The following is a 23,169-nucleotide window of genomic DNA, read 5'->3' on the forward strand; positions in this document are numbered from 1 at the left end:
GCTGGAGAGGCAGGTGTCGGGGGAGGTGTCTGGTTTGCTAGAGCAGATCCTGGGGGCAGGAATAGACCTGGGCTCTAACACTTATCACACAGGCGCCGCCTAATGTCTTTAAGCCTCAGTTTCCTCATCTACAAAGTGGGGATTAAAAAGATCTACCTCATCAAGTTGTTGTGAGGATTCAAGAAGGTAATAAACACAGAATGCTTGGCACTTGGTCAGAGCTCAACAAACGCCGAGTTACTATCCTTATGTGGGGGCGAGGGGAACCCGCAGAAGGATTTTAGGGCAGTGGTTCTGACAAGTGCGAAGTTGTATTTTACAAAGATCACTTAGGCTGGCAGCAGTAGGGGAAAAACTCATCGGCTGCTGCAGCACCTGGGTTATTTGCCGCCGCGTTTGTATTCTTCCAGACCATTTTACCCTCTCCCAAAATCTGAAATGAAAATGCAAAAGGGAGAAAGATTCTCAAGCCGATTCTTATCCACATGAGCCTCCACCCTCAGCATCCCAGCATGCCCGTGCCCAGAGGCAGGGATGCAGGCTCCGGGTTGGGCCGCGTGAACCTACCTTCCAGGTAGATCTCACAGGAGGTGGTAACTCCTCGACTGGCCCCGCCCAGCCTGTGAGCTACAGCCAATCAGACGGCGCGAGGTCAGCAGTGGGTGTGGCTGCACCAGAAAAGCTCCCGGTTCACCTGCGACTGGTCCTTTGAAGAGTAATTGAAGGGAGGGGAATTACGAGGTCTTCAAATACTCAGAATCGGCAGAAGGAAGAGGACCTCGGCCGTTCTGTCAAGCAACAGGGTCTGTTAATGAAGGCGGCCATTCATTCACCCATCAAGTGTTTACTGAGCCCCTATGATTTATACCAGGCACTGTTTTAGGTGCCTGAGGGGTCACAGGAGGGACCAGAGAGGAGCCTCAAAAATAAAGCGTCGGGGAGTTCCCTGATGGTCCATTGGTTAAGACTCCATGCTCCCAATGCAGGGCGCACGGGTTTGACCCCTGGTCGGGGAACTAAGATCCCGCAGGCTGCAGGGGCGGCCTGAAAAAAAAGGAAAAAGAAAAAGAAAGCATCAGAAGGAGGATGTGGGGTGGGGGGAGACACACTTTTAGGAAGAGTGATCTGGGAAGGCAGAGATCTGAACAGTGCCTGCGGGAACCATGTGGCCGTGTGGGAGAAGAGCCCTCCGGGCACAGAGAGCGCTGGGTGAACATATCAGGGAGGACCATGCCGGCGCTGGCCAAGGAACTGCAAAAAGGGTCCGCATGGAAGTCCTATACAAACGGCTTCCACCTCAGGAAAACGCGGAAGCAGAAGCACCAGCTGACGGCAAGGAGGGAGAAGACGCTGTAAGTTTGAGAAGGATGTTAGAAAGACTCACCGGTGACCCTGAAAGTTGCTTGAAGTATTGGGAGTTTTCTAGAACACTTCTCAAGAGAAGTCACAGAAGGAACTGAAGAAATGAGGTCTCCACCATGTGAAGAGGGCAGGACACGGTGGAGGATTCTCCCATCGGTTTGGACCTCTTACTCTCAGGAGGCCCTACCAAGGCTAAGATTCTGTGATGGGGGTGCTAAAGGAATGACAGGGCCGTAGGTGATCACTGGCCTCTTCCTTCTAAAGCAAGAAAAATTGCAGAGAGGATTCTTCTCCAGGTAATTGTGAAACCTAAGCAGCAGAAACACAACTGCCAGGCAGGAGGACAGAGAGAGGTCTTGACTGTAGAAATCCAAGAATTGGAAGAAGGCCAGGAAGGCACATTGGGCACTGCTTTCCCTCTGGACAGAGGAAGAACACCCTCAGGAATCTCGCTTCTTTCTGGAACACGTAGGCGTGGTGTTAAACAGCCTTATTTTCAGTCATTCTTTCACCAGTTTCCACTGGTTAAACAAAGAGTTGAGAATCAGAGGACTCGCAACCTAACCTCATGTACAGCTGGGAAGGATATGAGCTAAAAGGCAAGACCTTTTTATTTTTTTTAAGACCTTTTAAAAAGTAAATGAATGTGGCTTCCCTGGTGGCGCAGTGGTTGAGAGTCCACCTGCCGATGCAGGGGACACGTGTTCGTGCCCTGGTCCGGGAAGATCCCACATGCCGCGGAGTGGCTGGGCCCGTGAGCCATGGCCGCTGAGCCTGTGCGTCCGGAGCCTGTGCTCCGCAACGGAAGAGGCCACAACAGTAAGAGGCCCGCGTACCGGCAAAAAAAAAAAAAAAAAGTAAATGAATGTGCTCCACCATATTTATACTCTCCCAAGTAGCCTCCTTAGCAAGCTAAGCTCTTATTCCAGATATGTTGCTAATATTTGACATTTTGACCTGAATTTTTCTTATTTATTTTTGGCTGCATTGGGTCTGTTGCTGAACACAGGCTTTCTCTAGTTGCGGTGAGCAGGGGCTACTCTGTTTCAGTGCGTGGGCTTCTCACTGCGGTGGCTTCTCTTGTTGTGGAGCACAGCCTCTAGGAATGCGGGCTTCAGTAGCTGTGGCTCACGGGCTCTAGAGCGCAGGTTCAGTAGTGTGGCACACGGGCCCAGTTGCTCCACGGCATGTGTGATCTTCCCGGACCAGGGCTCGAACCCGTGTCCCCTGCATTGGCAGGCGGATTCTTAACCACTGCGCCAGCAGGGAAGCCCCATTGACCTGAATTTATTATTGCTTTTTCATTTCTCAGCCATGCGAGAAAATAAACACTATTCAAAAATCACACCTAGAATACTGGCTCGGCATCCCTACCTAACTTAATTGGGTGTGACTCATTTGAGTGAGTCTTGGCATTTTCAAATACTAAAGTCCCTCACAAGAGATGATCTGCCACCTGAGTAAATTTTAAAAGCTCCACGACAGTCTTGGAAGGCCACCCAGAGGTGGAGCTCTACACATGTTCTGAGCACAGCGCCGTCCTCAGAAAATGGTGACCACTTTGGAAGAGAAAATGCTTGTGGGATTATATATGTAACTTTGGAATGTTTTATTAAAAACCAACAACAGCAACCTCATGATATTACAGGTAGAATTTTAACTTATTATGAAGCCATAAGAATAAAGTAACAGCCTTGAGAGTTATTTGAAAGGTTTTCCAAAAAAAATTCCTTTTTATTTTCATAAATTAACACACATAACAGTGGGAATTTTAGAGTCACAAACTACCAAACAGAAAAGGAACTGCAGGGGCATCATGTATGCCAATGTTACCAAAAATGTACAAATTTCACTGAACTATTGACCATGATAATATACAAACACTTCAGGCAGCTATTTACTGGCCTAGACCAGCCCAAGGAAATGATGCTGAGGCCTCTTGCCAAGAATTAAAATCCGATTCAGCACCAGAGAGGGGCTCGTGGAGACACACAATGAACAAACATCCAATCTGAGAGAGTGCTGTGCTAGATGGCAGGCTATGTGGGGGCCCTCACTTCACAATAAAAATAAATAGCCTTTGCTGATCAATTTGTGGCTAGATAATAGTACTAAACTTTGATTTCAGTAAATCAAGCCTTCTTCCCGGCCAGCTTTTTATACAGGAAGTTCAGTCGTGGCAAGGAGCCCTTCCCTCGCATGAATCCAGGAAAGGATACTCCGCACCTCTGGCCAACTACTTAAAGACTTTGGATACAGCCACCCATGATGTGGTGTTTCAGAGGTCCTTTCCATGATACCGGGGTGAGGGAAGCTTACAGAAACAAAACACAAGGGAATTAAAGAAAGCACCAACTGCATACTCTGCCCCCAGGGAATGGGAGAAAAGTACCACCGTCTAAAAGTTCGTCTTTCGCGGATCTTGATGTACATTGATTATGAGATGAAATCCCAGCCTGGAGACGGAGCACTGGCTCTGCATTCCATCAGGCCGCACCAAGCCTTGGACCGGCAGCCCCAGTCCTGCACTCTGTGCAGCCCTTAGCCTGGCAGACAGGGAACCAGCCACAGGGGTAGGATCATGCCCAGAGGGTGGGATCTGGAATCTACCTCAGGTTGGCTCTGGCACTCGCACAAAGACCCTTTCAGGCAAAGTTGTGACAAAGCGTCATGTTTTTCACAGCTCTTGGAGGAGCGCTGTTTCAGGATTCACAGCATGAGTTTCTGAGCTCTTCAGGCTCCGAGTAAGGCAAACGCTGTATGTCTCTCCACTGTACCTCCCTCAGCTGTAGCTCTTAGAATAAGGTCAGTAAAAAAAAGTGGACATAATCTGCTTGAACAGGTGATGAGGTACATTTAAATTAATAGAGAAATGAAACCAAAAGAAAAGAGGAGGGGGAAGGTGGGGGGGCAAATATAGCTATAAACTGACAGATGGAAAACACTATAGTTGAAAGTTTCAGTGAAAAGCTGACGTGCAGAACCCTGATTGGACCTGAGATTTCTCCTCTCTTTCCCATATTAAAAACACTAAGTGTCTTTGGGTGGTAAGTCCCCATACTCAGAAACTGTACCAAGTCCCACCCCAGAACCAGACCTCCTGTAGCTATGGGCAGGTGGCTGGCTCCGAGGACCACAGACAGCACTGCAGCTGGCTAGGCCAATGGTAAAAATGGATGTTAAGACAGGTATTGCTGAGCACGGCTAGAACACGATGTGGCAACTTCAGGTACGCAATTTCAAGTTTGCAGTGGGGGCCCCTTCTTAACTTTGGAATGAGGAAGGGCCTCGGCCAGATGCATGCCAAGAATTACAAGGAGAGGGTTGGCCTCAGCGGAGCTTTTTCCTATGTTCCCAGGACAAGGAAGGAACCCAGGTCTCCACTTCCCCCAAGCCCCCATTCCAAACGCCAATGTTCCAAATCATTGCTCCTGGCCCTGACAAGTGCCACTCCTGCAACGGGCAAACTTGAAATTGTATCTCCGTAATGTTGGTGATGCCACAGCTGCACCCACGTCAACTTCAGTCTGCCACGCTTGCCACGTTGCAGACCCATCTACACTGGCAATGGAGCTGGCAAACAGGGCTCTGTAGATTTGCTGGGAGTTTGCAAGCTGTGCGGCAGAAGATTCCTAAAAACGTTTGTACAAGGGCACAAATTCATCTCACTCCCTTAAGCAAAAAGACAGAGAAAAGCATTTGTGTCTAAGGACCCTGTCCCAGGAAGGGAGAGGTACTGAGGGGAAACACAGGTCGTGTCTACACAGTCTGGGCAAAGCGAATGCACGATGGCAGCATCTGGTTTGCACTGTTCAGAGCTGGTGCGGAAGCCAGGCTCCCCTCTAATGCTACGTGGCTGTGGCCTTAGAAGCCTCCATGGATCACCAGGTGTGTATTTCACTTACTAAATGCTCTGTCTGAGGCATTGGACCTACAAGACAGACGTGGCACTTCGTTTTTCTCGCACTGTCAGTTTTTCTGCTCCAGTGTGGCACAGACTGTCAACCTGCAAAGGAAAGGCACATAGAAACCCCCACCCCCACCCCATCCTCCCATCCCCTGACAGACAGGGAAACCAAAGGGACCCAGGAGACATGATCCAGGACGGCACCACTCACTCCTCTCACAGACTGACTCGAAAATGTCTCTGGAGCTTTGACAGTTCCCATTGGTGCTGCTCCACGGCAGTGGCTCCTGGGAGGATGGGAGAGGTGACCAATGTCCTGAGGCTGGGCTTAGCATCCCACTCACCAGCCAAGGAATGTTAATTCTCTGCACTCTTGTTTTGAGAGAGAGAGAGAGAGAGAGAGAGAGAGAGAAAAGATAAAACACAAGGGAAGGGGAGGAGGGGAAGCAAGGCAAGGGCACATAGGCCTTAAGTGGGAAAGGAATGAAACTTCCGGGCTTGTGGCCTCACACAGCACGCTTCTGGTCCTCTGCCCACAGACTGCTGCAGGCAGAAACGGAGAAACCCAGAGACCTTTGTCTGGCATTCTACCAAACTTACAGTAGGTCTGACGCAGGAGCCCAAAGTACAGTGAGCTGCCCTCCAAGAGGGCTGGCCATGGAACTTCGTGACCCCAGACTGTCCTCCTCCCCACTATGGAGCGGGCTGCTCTGGCAGCTGCAAACGCTCTGGGTTGGCTTAATCACCACCTGAGCCATCGTGGATGCCTCTGTCATGGACCACCACTTCAGATGAAACCCACTAAGACCACACCCAAGCTTCCAACTTTTTAAATGACTGGGGGAGAGACCTGCTCTTACGTCCGTCATTAAAATAAATACAACTACTTAAGCAAGAATGAGAACCCAGATGAGAAATGAGTCGCACTAGGAGCTGGAGGCGGGGAAGGGGCTGCCTGAACACGTCAACGGGAAAACGGCTCTCGGCCGCCCCACACCACGCACCGACAAACCAGGTCAAATGCCTGTCATGTGTTCTGAAGACGTGTACTGTCTTTCTCCTTGATGTCTTAAAAAACTGCTTTAAAATCACATTTAAAGGCTCCAAACATGCAGCAATAATTAAAACAAAAAAAGGGAAATAAAACAAATGAAAATAATCAACACTACCACATTAAAAAGTGCAACTTACTTCGAATGGGGCCTGGACGGGCTCCTCTGGCACTAGTGACCCACAGTCACAGAGGGGAGAAAATGATGGGGAAAAGCCACACACACACACACACACACACACACACACACACACACACACTCACTCACTCACACACACACACACACACAACCTGGTTCTGGACAGATGGGCTCAAAGGATTAGAAAACACAGCAGCTCATCTTTCCTCAACTACTGAAATGAGCCGGTGAGACATGGGACAGGACGCCAGGTCCCCCTCCCTAGGCCACATGTCTAAATAACCTTGGTCTAGCACCACCGTAAACAACGCGGAACTTTCACATGGACGTGCAAATGCTGTGAGTCCTTGGAAACCTAGTGTTACTGAAGGTATGTGGTGTCCTCCTCCGTGGATGGCAGAGAGTGTGGGGAGGAGGCCGACATCATTCAGGACCATTTCCAGGAGAAAGGGAGCGTTCCTGAGGTTCTATACTCAGCAGTACAAGTTAGAGGACCCTCTTTCACCAGTTCCTAAAAAGGCTGCACCTTGAAATAGGTAAAAATCCATAGTCTGCATTTTGAGTGGTTTGGGCAGTAGGGCAAAATTAGGCAACCTCTTCCAAGGAGGCCGGGAAAGTCTAAAGTTGAGACCCCCCCACCTGAATCGCTTCTCAACAACCGGATGACCGCTCCTGCTCCTCCTCTTCCTTGGCAAAGAAGGTCTCCAGTTCCATCAGTTTCTGTATCAACAGAGCATCCAGCTCTTGACTCTGCAGCGCCGCCTTCTGGGCCCGGGTAAAGCTGCCTGCCACCTTGACCTTACCGCGAGCCCTCCTCTTTCGTGGGACTGTGAAATCCTGAAACTCCAGAACTCGCTTCCTCTTCTGTTGGCTGATTGAGATGAGCGTACCATTCCGTTCCTTAGGTTCCTCAAAGATGGTCTCTAAACACCTAAGGGTGGAGCACAAAACAGAATCACCAACATGCTCACCCTGGGGGCCACCAACCCTCCCAGTCAATGGGCGCTAAAGGCTAACTGCTCCTGACAGCTCTTTCCTCTGGTCTGCAGCTATTTTTTGATGACAAAACACATATATCTATGAATATGTAGTACAAGCAACATAGTGAAGAAATTTAAACTGGACAGGAGGGTAAAGAATAAAAGTAAGAAGAACCCCCCCCCACTCCCCACCCCGGCAACAGCAGCAACAGTGTTTTGTGTATCCTCCCAAAGTCACTCAACGTACAGATGTGCATAGGTAAGCATGTATCATCAGAGGTCAGCCCTTTTGGGTAAAGGGCCAGGTAGTAAACATCTTAAAATTAACGAGGCACACAAGTCTCTGCTATATATTCTTTTTTGTTTTTTAAACAACCCTTTAAAAGAATAAAAACCATTCTTAGCTCACAGGGCTGGAAAAAAAGAAAGAAAGAAAATGGGTTGCTGGTTGGACCCGGCCTGTAGTTTGCTGACCCATAGCATCTATGGTTTCTTCTTTACTCAAATGGCAGCAAACTACATGCACTGGCCTATGCATTGTGCCACTCTGACCTATCAATAACGTTTAAGATTGCCCCAGCTGGGTACACAGGTATCTGATTCATTCTTTTAAATGGCTATGCAGTGTATCCCATTACAAGGATGGACTATAATTTAATGAGAACCCTATTAATGGATATTTTAAGTTGTTTCCAATCCTTTCCTATTATTTAGCAATGCTGTAATGAATAGTCTTATATCAATGCCTCAGAGTTTTATCTCTAGGATAAAACTCTCCTGCTACATCCTGGACGCTACAGGAATTTAATAAATGTTCAATGACTTGAACTGATTTAGACGCAAAGGTAGCCAAGTGAAATGCCTTCTGTACCTGGGTTTGGAGTCATATCTGAAGATCAGTGCTTATTGGTCCTGAAGACAGCCGGCATATTTGCTAAAAACCAAGTACAAACGAAAAGGAGACTACCTAACCTGACACACATCTCTTTCCCATCCTACCACTGACCCCAATTCAAGTGCTGGGAACTAAAAATACCAATTCTAGTTATTTTCAAGACACCGGTATTGGAAGAACTGAACATAAAACCCCTTCCAAAGCACAAGGATTGGAGATTTACATCGATCATTTCGGAAGCCCCCCAATCTATTATTTCCTGCTCATAGGTACTTACCTGTTTGCAGGAGGAGATTTATAATTCTTGTTGGTATATATTTCTTCTAAACTAAACTCCTTTTTCTTTAACCTGAAAAGAGAAAAAAATAAATTCTTCATGGTCTCGTAAGAGAGACAAGATTGGTTTCCCAACTCTATGTTTTCCATTCTTTTACTTTCCAAGAGTAAAAGACGAGTCCTAGATGTGTCTCATGAGAACAATGAGTACGGGATCTTCTTTTCCAGGGCATCAATCTTCAACTTTGTGAGATTTGGTCCAGTTATACTTACTTGGAGGGATATAACTGGATTTGTACCTATTATCTTAGTTTACAGCTTCTTCTGGTCCTACTTTTTCAATGTTTCTTCTGCTTAATTGACTGCTCTTTTTATATTCTCCTCTCCTGGCTCGAAATTTATACATATTCTGTTCTTTTAGTGGTTGGCAAAAATTTTAATGAGCATATTTAACTTATAAACCCTTCTCTCAAACAACACAAAGTCCCTGGAACCTCTAAGTCTGATCAATACTGTCCCAATTTATGTTAGTAGTGTCCTATTTTGCCTTTTTATTTTGTAAATTTTTGTGTAAGAAATCAGGTCATTTAGTCTGTGGCTTCCCCAGTCTAGATTTTCTTGATTACATCCCACTGATGTCATTTAACATGCGCCTCTGACCCAAACATATGGACAATACTACAGGTATTTCCTATGGACTGGTAATTAAATAGAGAGGTATGATCAGATTTAGGTGTTCTGGGTTTTCTGATAGACTTCTAGGTGTCCATCACGAGGGACATGATACCCAGCTGTCACCCTTTTTGTGTATTAGCAGCCAGCCACTGATAAACATTGAATATATTTATTAGTTCTTTAGGATTGTACATGGTGACAGTCTATCATTCTTCTGGGAGAATTCTTCCATCTAAAGAAAACTTCATGCTCATCCATGCTTTGGTAACCCTGACGTACCGTTTGCACAGGAAAAGTGGGTTGTATGCTTGGTTCTTTCCCTTTATTTACCAGTTTACAAAACAATGAATTGTTTCCCTATTATCATCCAAATACAGCCAGAGTTGTGAACTCATTCATTATGAACTATTGGACTGAAACATATCTCATGTGCTTCAATCTACTGCAGTTATTATTCCTTTTGATGCTCAGACAGTCTCATCTGTGGCAGTTGAGAGTCTCTTCAAACTGGTTCCTGTGTCTCTCCAACATGACCCCAGTCGCCTCTTGAGAGCTCATCACTTTCTGGCACAAGACAGTCTATACTCATGCATTTCCTGCCCTAGACCTGTAGCCAGTCTTCAAGGAGCCCTGGTTCACATATCATAAAATTCACCAATTTATTCATTCATTCATTTATTTATTTATTTTGCAGTGCACAGGCCTCTCACTGTTGTGGCCTCTCCCGTTACGGAGCACAGGCTCCGGCCGCGCAGGCTCAGCGGCCATGGCTCACGGGCCTAGCTGCTCCGCGGCATGTGGGATCTTCCCGGACCGGGGCACGAACCCGTGTCCCCTGCATCGGCAGGTGGACTCTCAACCACTGCGCCACCAGGGAAGCCACCCTATTATTTATTTTTATGAGTGTGCTCAATCTGTTTGTTCACTCTTAGTTTTTGGTACTATGTAGAAGATAATAGCTTCAACCTTCAGGCCACCACTCTTAGTAGAAACTTATTTTCAGACAGCACAATACCTTTATTACAAAAGAGCAAATTATTATAAAGTTTCTGTGCTTTAAACCTTTTTCAGATAAGTTAAGGAGTGACTGAACAGCACAGCAATAAACTTTTCAGCATTGTGCTTTAGTTTCTTCCCGGCTTTTTGAAAATCTTAATTGAGGTTCAGTTTGGTTCAATTCCAATTCAGCAAAGAACACACTTGTGGAAAAAATACATAAATAATAGCATGGATACGATTTTTCACAGGGATTTCCAACAAACAACTGTTACTTTGCTTCTTAACGACAGCAATAGCTACGTTAGATTAAGGATGTCGGATGGGTAGTTGGAAAGTGAAAGATTAGGCTTCTGACAGTCATTCTGACGAGCAAATCAGGGTAGTGTGCACCCATGTCCAGTTTCTGAGCTGAGGTGACTGCTGAAGCGCCAAGTTCAGCTTCTGGGACTCCTAGGCTCTCAACAAGCTTTGCCTTCCTCAGAGGGGCTTCACTCACTGGAGGTGGTGGGATGTGTAGATGTCCTCAAAAGTAGACACTTCCTGTGCAGATGCCACTTTGCCCAGAGTGGCTCTGGCAAGAGTCTACGCTCGAGCATCTTCTGTCTGGTGGTTCCTTGCTCCCTCCGCCTCTTGATCTGTTTTTACGACTTGATTTCCCCCTGGTAAAGAAGCATCTTGACACAATTCTGAAGCAAGGCTGTGCTATTCTAGTGTTGACAAAACTGAGGCTCTGAGGGGCTCGCTCGGGGGTCAAGCCCTGGTCCCAGGGGTCTCCTGTGAGGACCATGCCACTGTGACCCCCAAAGCACATTGCTGTGCTCATGCCGTGGCAGATCTGGCTCCTGGAAAGATGTGGCGGGGCCTGGTGGTCAGTGGGTGCAGCGCCCCCGATCCTGTGCTGGAGCACCTATAGGCTCTCCTCACAGCCAGGTGATGGTGGCCCTAAAATTCACCCTTTAAAGTTACGGTTCAGTGGATTTCCGTAGAGGCATAATGTGATTCATCACCACTAATTCCAGAACATTTTCACAACCCACAGAAGAAACCCTGGACCAACGAGCAGTCACACCCACCCTCTCCTACCCCAGCACCTGGCAACCACGTATCTACTTTCTGCCCCTATGGTTCTGCCTATTCTGGACACTTCATACAAATGGAATCATACAGTATGTGCTCTTTGGAGTCGGTCTTCTCTCACTTAGCACACTGTTTCCACGGTTCATTCATGGTGTAGCATGTCTCAGTATTTCATTTTAACATTCTATGGATAGACCACCTTTTCTTAATCTATTCATCAACTGATGGACATTTGGATTGTTTCTACTTTTTAGCTGTTATGAAGAATATTGCTATGAACATCCATGTACAAGATTCTGTGTGAACATGTTTTCAATTCCCCTTGGACATATACCTAGAAGTAGTGATATAGTAACTCTAACATTCTGAGGAACTGCCAAACTATTTCCCACAGTGGCTACACTATTTTAGATTCCCACAAGCAATGTATGAAGGTTCCAATTTCTACCCATCCTCAATGCAAACACTTATTTTGTTGTTTTTATTTGTAAAAAAATTACTGCCATCTTAGTGGTGAGAGCCATCTTGTGGTTTTGATTTGCAGTTCCCTAATGACTAATGATGCTGAGCAAAATTTTTTGGCCATTCGTCTGCATCTTCTTTGGAGAAATGCCTGTTCAGAATCTTTGCCTACTTTAAAAAATTGCATTGCTGTCACTTTGTTGTTGAGTTGTAAGAAGTCTTTATATATTGTGCATACTAGAGCCCTATCAGATATATGACTTGCAAACACTTTTTCTGATTCTGTGGGTTATCTGTTATCATAAAAAAACAAAACAAAACAAAAAAGACTTATTTAGAGCAGTTTTTGTTCATAGCAAAACTGAGTGGACAGAGTTCTCATAAACACCCTGCCTGGAAGCCCCTGCAACTCCCCTACTAAGCACAGCAACCCCTATTATCAACAGCCTGCACCAGAGTGGAACATTTGTCACAACTGATGAACCTGCAATGACACATCATAATCACCCACAGTCGATGGTTTACATTAGGGTTCACTCTTAGTGTTGCACATTCTGTGGGTTTGGAGAAATGTATGATGACATGTATCTACTATTACAGTATCATTCAGAATCATTTTCACTGCCCTAAAAATTACTGTACTCGCCTATTCCTCCTTCCCTCCTCCCTATTCCATGGCAACTATTGATTCATTGACAGTGTCCATAGTTTTGCCTTTTTCCAGAATGTCACATAGCTGGAATCATACAGTATGTAGCTTATTCAGACTGGCTTTTCACTTAGTAGTATTTCAGTAAGGTTTCTCCATGTCCTCTTCATGGCTTAAGAGCTCATTTCTTTTTAGCATTGAATAATATTCCATTGTCTGGATGTACCATGATTTAGTATCCATTCACCTACTGAAGGACATCTTGGTTGCTTGCAAATTCTAGCAATTATGAATTAACCTGCTGTAAATATTTCTGTGCAGGTTTTTATATGAATATAAGTTTTCAACTCATTTGGTTAATACCAAGAATGATTGCTGGATCGTATGGTATGAGTATGATTAGTTTTATAAGAAACCACCAAACGCTTCCATTCCATTGGTTTACTTTTTATTTTTTTGGCTACACCACATGGCTTGGCTTATGGGATCTTAGTTTCCCAAACAGGGATTGAACCCGGGCCCTTGGCAGTGAAAGCATGGAGACCCTAACCACTGGAGCGTCAGGGAATTCCCTATTCCATTTTTTAAAAATAAATTTATTTTATTTAGTTTATTTTTGGCTGCGTTGGGTATTCGTTGCTGCGCGCAGGCTTCGTTGCAGTGCGTGGGCCTCTCTTGTTGTGGAGCATGGGCTCTAGGCACGCGGGCTTCAGTAGTTGTGGCACGCGGGCTTCAGTAGTTGTGGCACGCGGGCTTCAGTAGTTGTGGCACGCGGGCTTCAGTAGTTGTGGCACGCGGGCTCAGCAGTTGTGGCTCTCGGGCTCTAGAGTGAAGGCTTAGTAGTTGTGGTGCATGGGCTTAGTTGCTCAGCGGCATGGGGGATCTTCCTGGACCAGGGCTCGAACCTGTGTCCCCTGCATTGGTAGGCAGATTCTTAACCACTGCGCCACCAGGGAAGTCCCCTCCGTTGGTTTTATGTCAATCCTTACACATCACCACACTGTTTTGATTACTGAAGCTTTGTACTAAGTTTGTGTTTTGTTTTTTTTTTACTGTGGTAAAATATACAAAACAATTTCAATTATTATTATTATTTATATTTTAGTTTTTGCGGTACGCAGACCTCTCACTGTTGTGGCCTCTCCCGCTGCGGAGCCCAGGCTCCGGATGCGCAGGCTCAGCGGCAATGGCTCACGGGCCTAGCCGCTCTGTGGCATGTAGGATCTTCCCGGACCGGGGCACGAACCCGTGTCCCCTGAATCGGCAGGCGGACTCTCAGCTGCTGCGCCACCAGGGAAGCCCTCAATTATTTTTAACTGTGCATGTAGTAAGTTTTGAAATGGGTTAGTGTGAGTCTTCCACTTTGTTCCTCTTTTTCAAGGTTGTTTTGCCTATTCTGGGCCACTTGTATTTTCAGGATTTTTAGGATCAGCTTGTCAATTTCTGCAAAAAAAGGTAGTCGACATTTTATAATACGATTGCAGTAAGCTGTAGGTTGCCTTGGGTAGTACTAACTTCTTGACAGCATTAAGTAGCCCAATCTATGAATGGATGTCTTTCCATTTATTCAGATCTTTAATTTCTTTCAACAGTAGTTGGTAGTTTGTAGTGTTTACTGAACAAGCCTTACACTTCGTTTGTTAAATTCATCCCTAGGTTTTTTTTTTTGATGCTACAGTAAATGATGCTACAGTAAATGATGCTACAGAACTGTTTTCTTAATTTCATTTTCAGATTGCTCATTGCTAATGTACAGAAATACAATTATTTTTCTTTTTCTTGTATCTTGATCTTATATCCTACAAACTTGCTGAATTCATTCACTAGCTCTAATAGTGGATTCTTTAGGGTTTTCTATATACAAGATACTGAAAAGATAGTTTTACTTCCTTTCTGAGTGCTATCTCATTTTCTTGCTTAATTGCCCTGTCTAGAACCTCTAGCAGAATGTTAAATAGAAATGGCTAGACTGAATATCCTTGTCTTGTTTCTGATCTTAGGGGACATCTTTCAGTCTTTTACAATTAAGTAGGATTTCTGCTTCGGGTTTTCCGGTAGATGCCCTTTATTCATTTGAGGAAGTTCTTACTTCTCTCTCTCTCTCCCTTTTTAAAAAATATTAATTTGGCTGCACCAGGTCTTAGTTGCGGCACGTGGGATCTTCGCTGCTATGTGTGGGATCCTCGCTGGGGCATGCGAACTCTTAGTTCCAGCATGTGGGATCTAGTTCCCTGACCAGGGATCGAACCCAGGCCCCCTGCATTGGGAGCTCGGAGTCTTAGCCACTGGACAACCAGGGAAGTCCCTCTTATTTATTCTGAAGTTCATGGAGTGTTTTTATCATGAAAGTGTGTTGGATTTTGTCCAATGCCTTTTCTGCATCTAATGAGATAATCATGTGCTTTCCCCCCTTTATTCTATTAATGTGGTATACTCCACTGATTAATTTCCTGTGTTCAACTAACCTTGCATTCCTGGCATAAATCCCACTTGGTCACATGTATAATCATTTTTTAATACGTTGCTGGATTCCATTTGCTATTATTTTGAAGATTTTGATGTATACATTTATAAGGTTCCCTGGCTTCTTTTAAGGTTATCTCTTTGTCTTTGGAAGTCTGAAGTTTTCATACTTAACTTCTTTCTGAAGTTAGGTATGAAATTCTTTTATTGATCCTGTATGGGATCAGTATCGTTTTTTGCCAGTATACTAAAACACACGGAATTACACAGTATGTGAACTATTTCTCAATAAAGCTGTTTAAAATTTTTCATTTAGATGCTGCTTTACTGAGGTGTAACTGACACACAGAACTGTAAGACATTTCAAGTGTACATTGTGATGACCTGATATATGTATACACTGTGAGAGGATTCTTCCTATCTAGTTAATTAAGAGTTTGTGTTTTGACTTTGTTTATAGTTGGTTTCTTTTTTTCCCAGCAGAAGTGATAGATTTTTATGACATATTTTTCAGGTTTTTACTTTATGGCTCTGAATTTTGTGTTATACTTAACCATTTCCTACAGTTTCTTCAATTATTCTTACGGCTTCATTTGTTTACATTTAAGTCTGATTTTATTTGGAAGACATTCTGATGAAAGGTCTAAGGTAGAGATCCAGCTTTCTTCTTCTTTTTAATATTTATTTATTTATTAATTTTGGTCGCGCCAGGTCTTAGTTGGGGCATATGGACTCTTAGTTGCGGCATGCAGGATCTAGTTCCTGGACCAGGGATCAAACCTGTGTCACCTGCAGTGGAAGCGCACAGTCTTACCCACTGGACCACCAGGGAAGTCCCCCAGCTTTATTACTCCTAGAATGGCCATCCAGCTGTCCCAGTAGCATTTTACTGAATAGTCCATCTTTTCACCACTGATTGGAGGGGACACCTTTGTCACATACTAAATTTCTCTATGTATTTGTATCTAATTATGGACTTTGCTTTACCAATTTGTATATTTATGCTCTGGCATCATACTGTCTTAATTACTGAGACGACAATATATTTTAAGATCTCTTAAGACTAGTACTCTTATTTCACTCCTTTTCTGAATTTTCCAGGCTATTCTTGCTTCTTTATTTCTATAACTGTGTTAAATACATTCCTTTCCATTTATTCATATCTCTTCCTAAAAGAACAGTTCTTGGTCAAGTGAATGTGTTTAAATTTTTACCGTTTACTGGAATGTACCAGTTATCTAATTACTGCTTCTCAGCTCAGAATGCACCCTCAGTACCTGCTCTGTGACAATGGCATCTTGGACTCCTAATGCATTTCTTCTTCACAGTGAGTTGGTGCTGAGCTTCGGCAGAAGGAGGCACTGGAGGACACTGGAGGAGCAAAGGAGCTTTTCTTCTTGCTGCTGCCACATGGCCCATCATGGGTGCACATGTACTGGGATGTCTGGGGCGGGGCTGGATGGGGACAGTTGCCCCAGCTGTATAGCCAGAGCGTGGAGCCCTCCCCAATGCCCCTGCAGCACTAACCTGGTGACCACCACACCACAGATGGGGCATTCGGGGACTGAAGCCCATAGTGGGACCCCAACATCCTGAGGGTTGTTTCCTGTGACTCTCCTGGAGCAAACGCCACATGCCCCAGACCACACACCTGCAGCAGCACCCTGATACCCCGGGTGCCTGCCCTCCAGCCTCAGCTCAAGCCCTGGAAGGCTACTGTTGTTGTTTCCTGCTCGCCCAGCTCTGGCATTAGCAACCTGGCTATCCGATGGGCTGCAACCACACCTTCTCCAACAAAGTCAGACTCCAATCTTGGGGAGAGGGCCCCCTTCTCCCTTGGCCCTAGGATGCCCTTCAGAATTCCCAGTACACCTTAACAGTTACTCTCCTGTTATACTTTAACACTTTAAACTTCCCCTGTTTAAAATACTGTGTGGTTTCCATCTCCTGACTGGACCTAGACTAATAACATGATACTAAGGTAAAAGCCCTAAGGTTTTGCTAGACCAGGGGTCCTCACACCAGTGTACTAGAAGACTTTCCACAGACACACTGAAACCCAGCTCTAGGGTAATCAATCTCCTGATCTTTAAACTCCTGCACGTGACACACCTGAGAAGTGTCCTTACACTCATGTAAACGTCTCCATTCCCACAAATTCTTTTTTTTTTTTTTTGGCCACGCCACACGGCACGCAGGATCTTAGTTCCCCAATCAGGGATCAAACTCATGCCCTCTGCAGTGGAAGCGCAGAGTCTTAACCACTGGACCACCAGGGAAGTCCCCTCACAAATTCTTTTAGAACAGCCCCTATCCACCCTGAATTCTACTTTGGTATCTGAATAAAATCACTGATCTCACTAGGCCCTCCTCAGATATTAATGAAATCACCGTAAACGTGTTTTGGACGTGTCTTTCCCCACCTTACACACGGTTCCGCTAAGAGAAGAGCGGCTTTAGCAAGAGGGGACTCAGCCTAATTTCAGATATGGTGTGGAATGGGGCTGTCAGAGGGACTTGGCCTCACTCACCTCCTGACTATCATCAAACAATGCCTACTTAAGAAAGAGAGCTTCAGGCTTCCCTGGTGGTGCAGTGGTTGAGAGTCCGCCTGCCGATGCAGGGGACGCAGGTTCGTGCCCCGGTCCAGGAGGATCCCACATGCCACAGAGCGGCTGGGCCTGTGAGCCATGGCTGCTGAGCCCGCACGTCCGGAGCCTGTGCTCCGGCAGCGGGAGAGAGGCCACAGCAGTGAGAGGCCCGTGTACCGCAAAAAAAAAAAAAAAGAGAGCTTCAAACACCAAAAATAGCTTGGTCATGTATTTAACCGTACACAATGTCTTTTCAAACTATTCTCAACTCTCATGCACAGTCTGTTATCACTTAGAAGAACATTAATCAAATCATATAAGGAAATATTTAAGTCAATCATTCATCTTACAAAATATTATAACTTCTACTTCCTGTTAACAACAAAAATTATATGAGCTGCCATGCCAATTGGTTTGCAGTGATACACTTTTCTCCTACATTAAATATTGAAGCAATCATGAGATTTACATAAATTGATGGATTTATTTCTGATTTTTTACATGATTCTTAACTGTTCCTAAAAGTCTAATAATGAGTATTCATGCATGTATACACATTTACTGAAGCAATATCATGCTTTCTAACATACTCACTTCATAATTTATTATTTTAGCTATAAATTACATTGCTTTATTACAAATTCAAAAAATGGGAAATTCTTATACATAACTTTAATTTTGACTTACGGCTTTTAGAAATCTACGTTACAAAAAGTGTACCATAATTTATTTTTCAATGGTCTGTATGATTTTCTTGAAGGTAAATATTAACATATTTACTGTTTCATACCCACAGACATGGAGGGGAGGCTGTATTCATTGTACCAGGTCATTTTAGGTAAGAGACTTGAGCATCTGTGGATTTTGGTATCGGGGGGTCTCCTGGAACCAATTCCCCGAGGATACTGAGGGATGACTATATTATAATTGGAAGGCAGAAAAGTTAGGAAGTAAGAATGATTTGGCCAATGGGCTTGAATAATAAAAACTGCCTTCACCAAGTAAGCTGTATTTCAAAAATTTTCCATAAATTTAATGCCCTAAATCGGCACCTTCAAAGTGTCTATACAAAAGTGTATTTGAAGTAATAAAAGCATTTTACCAAGATGTCTTAGGTAAAGATTTATTGAAGATCTTGTATTTTTCAACCCTTTCATTATATAGGATTAAATAAAGTGCCCTTAAGTGAGAAAGTAACATAGAATTCTTAGGTATCTGAAACTGGTCAGATCCTCTCGGTGCACGTCCCATAAACTGAGCCACTGCTGGCCTCCAAAGGCTGGGTGACAGAACCCAAGTGAGTCAGCACTGTTTGATTCTTTGCTTTCAAAAAAGATTAGGTGATAAATCATTAAATATGATTTGATGATAGATCACTCTGTGATTTTTTGATATTACTTGACAGAAGTTGAAAGGATTGAATGTCATTGTTCTATTAAAACTCTTTGCACTCCCAACTACCTATCTTTATTAATAAGGTTTTCCAGAACTTCTATCTACACAAAAATTCAAGAGAGAATACCATGATTCTGAACCCTATTTCATTCTAGTAAAAAGTACTATTCAACCCAGGACATCTGAAATACTTTAAAAATTTCTCTTGAAAAGACATGGTAGGATGATCAATAAAAGAACTATAGTATAAAAACACAACACGTTAAGATAAGAACCACGTGGGAAAAGTGGAACGTAAATCATAGTAACAGTTAACTATCACATTTGTGTTGTGTGAAGCAATAAAATAGATACAGTGCACATTTTTTTCTCAACTGGACTGTACAGCAATCTTAAGTGTTGGGAATTCTTACTCACATTCTACAGGTAAGTCCTTGAAGCTCAGGAAGGTGAAATAACTTACCTTGGGTTAATCAAGGGACACAGGCTTCCATTTGCTGATGAGAAATTAAGGAGTGAAATCCATCACAAGAAAACATAACTCTGGAGATCTTTTAAAAATGTTTATATCTTCATAGTATCTGTGTAATATACATCATCCCCAAACTGGAATCATGTCAAATACACAATTTGGAATCACGCCCAACCAATATATAATTTAGTAATCTTTTTCTTTCCACTTCACTTCATAGGAATTAGCAATCAGCTTTGTCATAAAAATCTTTAGAATCCAAATTTTTAAAGGCTATACTATGGACCATAACATGGATCTAGCATTTTCTTGGGAAAAAAAAAAAAAAAAAGACATCTTTCCTTCATGATGCGTAGGTCCCTTCCCAGTTTTGTGCACAGAATGTTGTGAGCCTGGGCTGTGGGGTCGGGTAAGACCTGTGAGAGACAGGAACTACCTGTTCTGTCATGAGGGACACTCAGGCCTAACACAGATTTCTCAGCTACTGAGCCTTGGCACCGTCACCTAAACCTGGGGACGACGGCTGTGCCTACCTTCCAGCACCCTTGGAGGATGAACTGGGACTGTGTACACAGAGCGACAGCACCCGGCATAGAGAGCTCAGGAAAAGTGATCGAGAACGCGTTCAAATATCCCTGCACACAAATCTCTGGCCACAGTACCGATGAATTCTTTTGGATAAATTCCTAGAAGTATAACAAAAGCTCAGAGTATATGATCATTCAAAAGGTCATTATATTCTGCCAACTTCCAAAAAAGTGCACACATGCATGTTAGAGGAGGCGCTCACCTTTTGGGTCGAGGAAGGCCCATGGGGGTAAGGTTAGGGTCTGGCTTAGGAATGGTTTTCCGGATGCGAATCTGTGAGACCTTCTTTGGCCTCTTCTCCGGCTCAGTCTATTTTTAAGAAGAAAGATGGTCAGGTTGTAAGACATTCTAAATATATGAAGTCCCCTTTCCTGACACCCATCGCATTGCTTCCTCAGTGTACAGATGACTTCAGGAAGTAGTTTATGACAAAGCTCCCACCCCCCGCCGCCCCCACTCCTGACAACAGCGTTTTCAGCAACCACCCCCTTTATGTTACTGTACATGCAGTTCAGATACTGAGATTATCAATATGAAAATTTGCAACTGTTGGAGATAGCAGATACTGCAAAACTGAAGCACACCATTGTTCACTCGTCTCTGAATGCATGAAGCTTCTCGCTCTGTGGTTCGGTTCTCTAAACACTGTTAAATGTGTCATCAAGAGAAAAGGGTCTGGAAGGCGACGAGGAAGAAGAGATTCAAGGTATCCTTTAGTGTCTTGCTAACCTCCCGTACTCAGCTGAAGGTAAGGTGGTAGCAAAGAGACTCAGGGGCCCATCTGTACCTGTCACATCATCTGTGGTGCTACCGCCACCTGACCCCACAGGCACTTTAAATTTACCTCTTTCTGTCCTGGGGGGCTGCTCTGTGGTCGGGGGCACGGGGCTGTCACACCATCCAGCTCATCAAATCCAGGAACCGGGAACTCGGAGGCTGAAAGCAGGAGCTTGCTGACAGCTGAGTCTGTTACCAAGCGAGACTTTGGTACCAAGGCAGGGAATGGAGGCTCTAGCCTAGCACCACGGAGAGAGAGACAGAGAAGAACGACATGGGATGGGTTCACCTTCTATGTTGGCACATTCGTCTTAACATCCAGACAAGAGCTGAATGACGTTCCCAGTAAACCTGTCCTCCTGACACTTCTGGACACACCTGTGTCTATACATGTAAAAAACGACGAGAATGTGGTCAATCCACTTCACTGTGATGGAATAACGAACAAGGAAGATGCAGTGAATAAGGAAAAACGTAAAAAGGAACAGGTTTTTTGTGGGAAGAAGACATTTAGTGAACTGAACAAAGGGACTGTGCTCAGACGACATCAATCCCATCCGGGCACTGAAATCGGCTAAATGACTGAGCAGTATCTTAAGGGGACTTGTGGTACAATGAGCTGGCTAGGGATTTTGACGTTTTTCATAAATGGGATTGATCACACAACTTTAGTTACACAGGTTGAACCTCAGATTGTTCATCTGAGAGATGTAGATCAGGCTTAGAAGGAGAACAAGACGTCAGAATTATACCATGCCCGACCCACACCAGCCACCAGTGCCCTCGTCCCCCACTTCTCTCTCTCTCTCACTCACACACACACTGCAAACCACAAGCCCTCACGTGCCAGGCGCCACTGGAGCCTCACCTCATATGACTGCCGCTGGTGCTGTAAGCAGCTTCCAGGTCCGGAAGAGGCACGGACGGTAACGCGGTGTGGCTGAAGTGGAGCAAAAGTACACGAGAGGCAGGTTAGGGCAGTGGGATGGCAGGAGAGGCTCTGGTGTACCGTGGGTTTGGAAGGATGCTCAATCAGAGCCCAAGGAAGACGAGAAGTGTCAGTCACCCAGGAAGACGAAAACCTCCCTCCCAGGCATGAGAATTGCATGTACGTGCCCATCACTGGAATGGAGGCAGGCTGACAGGAGGATTATATTCTAACTTAAATGGAAAGAAGGCAGGGAGAGATATACAGAGGACAGTAAGAGAAAGGAGGAGGACAAGAATACCCTTAACCTTATACCTTTTAATCAAGTTGTTGAACGTGTATGTTAAAGTTTTTAAAAAGTAATTTAAAGATAAAAATACACTCCTCACTTCTGTATTAACCGTATTAAAATAAAATCTGCCAATTTCTATAAACTTACAAAAAATTGTGAAGAAACCTTATTATCTTTAAAGCCGAGTTCCATGTAAAACATGGCCATGTAGATGAAAACTGTTCACAGGGCTAGTTCCTTTATAATTAAGCTTTGATTTTTATAGATGAAAAATGGTATTAATCACTTATAGATACATTAATATGCATTGATGGAGAGCTTTTGGTACCCCTCAAAGTAAAGCTTGTATCCATTTCTACTGAATTTAGACACAGTACAGGTTTAATTAATCAGATGTTTATATAATGACCATATAATCCATCTCCTCTGGGAAGTTAGAGAAATTTGTTCAATGGCTGAAACACAGATAAATCAGATTGTTAGAGAGCTTAGCACCAATCTGGAATACTGCGAAAAGGGCTGACCAAATCAGAGGCCTCATCTGGGTCTAGCTCAGCTGACACAGCAACCAGCTGAGTGACCCAAGTTAGAAAAAACCATGTGCCTCAGTCTCATCATCTATAAAAAAAAGGCAAAAAAGATGTCTGTTTGACCCATATTACGGAGTGCTGGAGGATGAGGTTCAAATGAGAAAACGCTGTGGAAACATAAGTTAATTTAATCTTGGTTAAGTCTTGCTTTCTGCGGCTCCCCAATTTATCACGCTTAACATTTCTAAGTGTGTCTACAAACACAGCAAACTTCTAAGCTCTAAGCCAAGGATATATATGATGTTAAGGCACTTTTAGAGCCAATGAGAAAAAAAGTTCCCACAAACACCACCCCTACCACTTCAATTAAAAAATAGGGACTTCCCTGGTGGCGCAGTGGTTAAGAATCTGCCTGTCAACAATGCAGGGGACATGGGTTTGATCCCTGGTCCAGGAGGGTCCGACATGCCGCATAGCAAGTGGGCCTGTGCACCACAACTACTGAGCCTGCACTCTAAAGCCTGCGAGCCACAACTACTAAGCCCGCGTGCCACAACTACTGAAGCCCGTGCACCTAGAGCCCGTGCTCCACAACAGGAGAGGCCACCGCAATGAGAGGGCCGCGCACCGCAACAAGGAGTGGCCCCCACTCGCCGCAAAT

At 44.5% G+C, this 23,169-nt stretch overlaps 1 protein-coding gene across 6 annotated transcripts in view; it reads right to left on the reverse strand.

The window, feature by feature from the left end:
• Positions 1-3,075: 3,075 nt before the first annotated feature.
• The window catches only part of PRR14L (proline rich 14 like), a 57,279-nt gene continuing 37,185 nt past the window's right edge, over positions 3,076-23,169 (reverse strand). For 4 of the 6 annotated variants that reach the window (XM_060028413.1, XM_060028412.1, XM_060028410.1 and 1 more), the window contains 5 exons: positions 21,627-21,698; positions 20,826-20,997; positions 20,184-20,290; positions 8,612-8,683; positions 3,076-7,390 (listed from right to left, as the gene is read on the reverse strand). In XM_060028413.1, coding sequence (XP_059884396.1) covers positions 7,111-7,390; positions 8,612-8,683; positions 20,184-20,290; positions 20,826-20,997; positions 21,627-21,631 — 636 coding nt within the window. In that variant the 5' untranslated portion in view covers positions 21,632-21,698 and the 3' untranslated portion in view covers positions 3,076-7,110. Of the gene's footprint in view, positions 7,391-8,611; positions 8,684-18,709; positions 20,080-20,183; positions 20,291-20,825; positions 20,998-21,626; positions 21,699-23,169 lie in introns of those variants that run through there. The other 2 variants (XM_060028408.1, XM_060028411.1) reach the window with 2 other exon arrangements.

The sequence above is a fragment of the Delphinus delphis genome, chromosome 13 (genome assembly GCF_949987515.2).
Source record: "Delphinus delphis chromosome 13, mDelDel1.2, whole genome shotgun sequence".
Classification (NCBI taxonomy): domain Eukaryota; kingdom Metazoa; phylum Chordata; class Mammalia; order Artiodactyla; family Delphinidae; genus Delphinus; species Delphinus delphis.